This window comes from Sinocyclocheilus anshuiensis, unplaced genomic scaffold (assembly GCF_001515605.1).
Source record: "Sinocyclocheilus anshuiensis isolate Anshui unplaced genomic scaffold, SAMN03320099.WGS_v1.1 scaffold2678, whole genome shotgun sequence".
Lineage (NCBI taxonomy): Eukaryota > Metazoa > Chordata > Actinopteri > Cypriniformes > Cyprinidae > Sinocyclocheilus > Sinocyclocheilus anshuiensis.
This window is the reverse complement of record NW_015559983.1, coordinates 43,971-48,198: the sequence shown is the minus strand read 5'-3', so window position 1 is coordinate 48,198 and position 4,228 is coordinate 43,971. Positions and strand designations below refer to the sequence as shown.

General features: G+C 40.8%; 1 protein-coding gene across 1 annotated transcript in view; it reads right to left on the bottom strand.

Moving 5' to 3' along the window:
- mogat3a (monoacylglycerol O-acyltransferase 3a) overlaps window positions 1-4,228 on the bottom strand; it is an 18,949-nt gene that overhangs the window by 7,039 nt on the left and 7,682 nt on the right. The window contains exons 3-4 of the mRNA XM_016477965.1: window positions 2,567-2,771; window positions 362-536 (exon numbers count right to left, since the gene is read on the bottom strand). Of these exons, the coding sequence (XP_016333451.1) occupies window positions 362-536; window positions 2,567-2,771 (380 nt within the window). The remainder of the gene's footprint in view (window positions 1-361; window positions 537-2,566; window positions 2,772-4,228) is intronic.

Here is a 4,228-nt window from a genome sequence, read left to right as displayed (position 1 = left end):
TAGGAAAACACAAGACACAGGAACACAGAACTGACACACGTCTCCTTCACTTGTTCTGCCATGCGCTTCTCATCCGTGTGGGGCTTGTTTACATAAGAGTGCGCATGCATCTTTAACGCAGCATACAGAGGTGTTATGCATTGTAACCAGCTGGTGGGAAAAGTATTCTTAAAATGCATTCAAAATTCTGAATAATTTGTAATATTTATTTAGTCATTTATTAGACTAAATAAATTATTTAAATAAATAAATAATATATAATTATTCACGGTATTTAGAAGTGCCCACGATAATCACTCTCTCACACACACTCACATCAGTACACACACACACACACACTCTCTCTCTCTCTCTCTCTCACCCGTGTTTGAGGGCGAGTTTAACGAAGCCCTTGCGCTGCAGCAGCTGAAGGGTTAAGGCCCCCGGTCGAGCGTCCAGTGATTCTGGAGCTCCGCCCACCGCGATCACAGCTGCCTGACCTCCACCTGGACGACTCAGCAGGTAACTCGCACTGGCCTTCTCGCACGACACCAGCCCTGCAGAGGTCAGAGGTCAGACACAGAGTACTGTCAGAGAAGAGTTCACACACACCTTCACTACTCAGCAACACAAACCCATCCATCACAAACAATCTGAACGTACGAGGCGTCTCATAAAAGTGAATAAAAAGTCACACTGTTCATAAACTGAAGGTGCGAGTCACACTCTTCATGAACTCAGTGAACGAAAGCAGACGAGACACTCGTTCTGTTCAGCGCACCAATCTCCAAGCAGGAGCAAAAAGTGAACAGATTGCAATAATGCTGAGCCGACGAGCCAAACTTTGTGTCTACTTCAGTATTTTACACAATCTGAGTGAAATCACGCTTTACATCAGACTGTTACGCCACCGACCCGCGGCTGAAGAAACGCCATCAAACGCAGGAAAAGTGACTCACAACACAGCACTGAACTATGAGACCCGTGCTGTTTATATTAAACAGTTTAAATTATAGATGCATAAGTAAAACATTCTTAAGACCATTATTTACACCAGAATTTCATGACAATTAAACACATTTAACCTCACAAAGAACATAATTCAGACATTCAAGGGTTTCACACTTTCACAACATCCCATTACACAACCAGAATAAACAGAAAGGGCAAACACTCTCACACACACACTCACTGTCTCTCACACACACACACCCACACACACACACACACACACACACACACTCACACACACTCACTACACACTCACTACACACTCACACTCACACATACACACTCTGTGAGTTTATCGATGACGGCAATTAGCTGGTATTGTACTAAGTGTGTTATTGTGCTGTTATCTTAAGGACTGCCGTGGACAGCTGACTCCTGAAGTGTTTGATATTCTTCATATTCTGTGTGCTGGTCTGATAGAAATTAATCTTTCACAATAAGTTTAAACTGATTTTTACACTTTATGGGCATTTTTACCTTTATAAAGCCATTTTTTCTAAAAGTGTGCATTATCTTTTGAGTCAAATTCTTAAATTTAATCAGTGAATTAGAATAATAAGGGATTTGGGCTGTTAGCAAGCAAATGAAATCATCAACTAAATTCATCTTTGCAGCGCAGCGGAAACACAGATGCTGCGTCTGAAGAGGCGTTTAGATGTGTTTACACACTGTTTAATGCAGGACATGAATGCATTTAACCTGCAATTACACATGCATTAATAATGTTTTGATATATTCAACATAAAACCTTGAATACTGTTCTTTGAAATTACAAATTTGAAACCAGTAGGTGGCAGCAAATCACTGTTAAGTGAGTCACTGCGATTGAACCGAATCATTTAAACGGTTGATTCATTCAGGAACGAAGCACCGTCATGTTGCTCAGAGATGCAGAACAGTGCAGCAAGTCACTGTTAATAAGTGAGTCATTGCGATTGAACCGAATCATTTAAACGGTTGATTCATTCAGGAACGAAGCACCGTCATGTTGCTCAGAGATGCAGAACAGTGCTGTGGCTGTGTTTGGAATAATTTTGTTGTCGAAATAGAGCAAAAACAGGCAATATGGTGTCTAAAATGTAAGTCTCTTAATTAACTTCTTGTTTTTTGAACTGTTGTAAAAAATCAATATCACATTTGTAATCAAGGTAATTTTGGAGAAAATGGCACTCTTTGTGTGATATTGGTGTTTTGAATGGTTTTTGCAAAATACTCCATAATGTCAAATCACGCTGCGTGCTACATACTGCGCATCCATTGAGTACATGACATGATCCACTGAGCGCATCCAGATAGTACAGATCGCTTGACAGAGAGCGAAACTCTCAAGCCCTCAGTCAGCGTGTTTATCGAGTGAAAATCTGTGTCGAACGCCTCCCACACACATACTGGCGTGTAAAATGTTAGAATTTATTAGCCAATGGCTAATGTTAGACATTATTTAGTCGCCCAGAGTAAGATTTAGTCGCATATGCGACATGATTTACTCGCAATGTAGAGGGTTGCACACACACACTCACACACACACTCAATCACTCACTCACTCACTCACTCACACACTCACACACTCACACACCTCCGCCCATGATGTATTCTCTGAAGAAGGGAACTCTGAACCAGAAGGGCAGCATCAGCAGGTACGGCGTGAGTCCGGGGAACATCCGAGAGAATCCCGACGCTTCCGTGCAGAAATTCCCGAATCCGCCGGCCACCAGAACGCCGTGAGGATGAAACCCGAACAGATAATTATAACGAGGGTCCAGATCCGCCGTCTTCATCAGCTAGAGAGACCAGAGCACTAGGGCTGTCACTAACCATTGTTTTAGCAATCGAGTAATCTGTCGATTATTCTGACGATTAATCGAGTAATCGGATCATTATAATTAATTTTTTTCTGGTAATAAAAATAGACCTAAGTGAAGAATAGCCTTTAAAATGACTTAAAATACATATATAATAGTGCTGGGAAAATAAATTGATGCATCGTGAATAGAGAAATGATTCCGCATCGATTCAGAGATTTTCCGAATGAATGGCGATTCTTTCTCGAGTCGATTCTGAGCTTAGTTTTGAACAGCAGATGGCGCTGCATGCTTCAGAAACAGCCGTACTCTGTTCGTTTCCAAATCCTTACACACACTTAACCCTAAAACAATCATTCATAAGATTGGAAAAGGTTGAAGAGAATCACAAGGGTGTTGACAGTGGGCTGTGTTTACATTAATCTGGCGTCATAAAAGCATTCTGAGCCAAGGTGAAATTACAGACTCAGCCGAACACACAAGCACTCTTCTTCATGATTGTTTGAGTGTGCGAATAAAAACTAGGGTTGTGACGGTGAGGAAATGTTCCCACTGGTTAATCGACGTGTGACAACACCGGTAATACCGGTATCACCGTGGGGGCGGGGCGTTCTCTCTTTTCCTAGCAAATAGCTTGTAAAAGCGGCGTGCGCATTTTACTTTCACTTTGAATTAGCGGCAGTTAGGCATCAATTGCTTGAATGCAACAACAAAATACAACGTCAAACTCATAAAACATAGAACTTTCATTAACAAAACAAATACAAATACACCATGCTATAGGGCAGGCTATGCCTAATATAAAATAACAAATAACTTACATAAAGTTTAAATAGGTATACAAAACTGGAAATAGGCTAAGTAAACATGTATATATAACCAAATAAATAAGAAACGTAGAACGTTTATTAGCAAAACGAATAAGAAAGCTTGGAGGCACAGCATACACCTTAATGTCAAATAAAATAAATAAATGACAAAGTTTAAATAAAGTAAAAATCAGCAAACAATGTGGAACCAATTAAATAAGAAACGTTTGAAAAAACTTCCAAAATCATCTTAGATAAACGGCAAAAGTCAACAGGCTTTTCAAAATCCAAAATATTGCCAAACAGGCACTTTTGCATTTCGTTTCGAAACTAAATCATCCGCGATTGTCTTGTCTGTCTCACCCCACTCTTCTTGTCAGTCCGCTCGACTCACTCTCTTCACTGGAGAAATTAAATCTGATCTGTGTGATGCGACTGTCGTTTGGCACGCTGCATTGAGCAGCCGCGTTCAGTTTTTAATTGTAGTGTCTGTTCTTTTACTGAACTAAATAATTTTTATTACTATAAAAAAATCTAAACGACGGTGGGGGTCGGTGACCCGGTGGGCAAGTGACGTAACCGGTGTTGCGGCTTAACACCGGTATCACCGTCAGCACCGTCTATCGC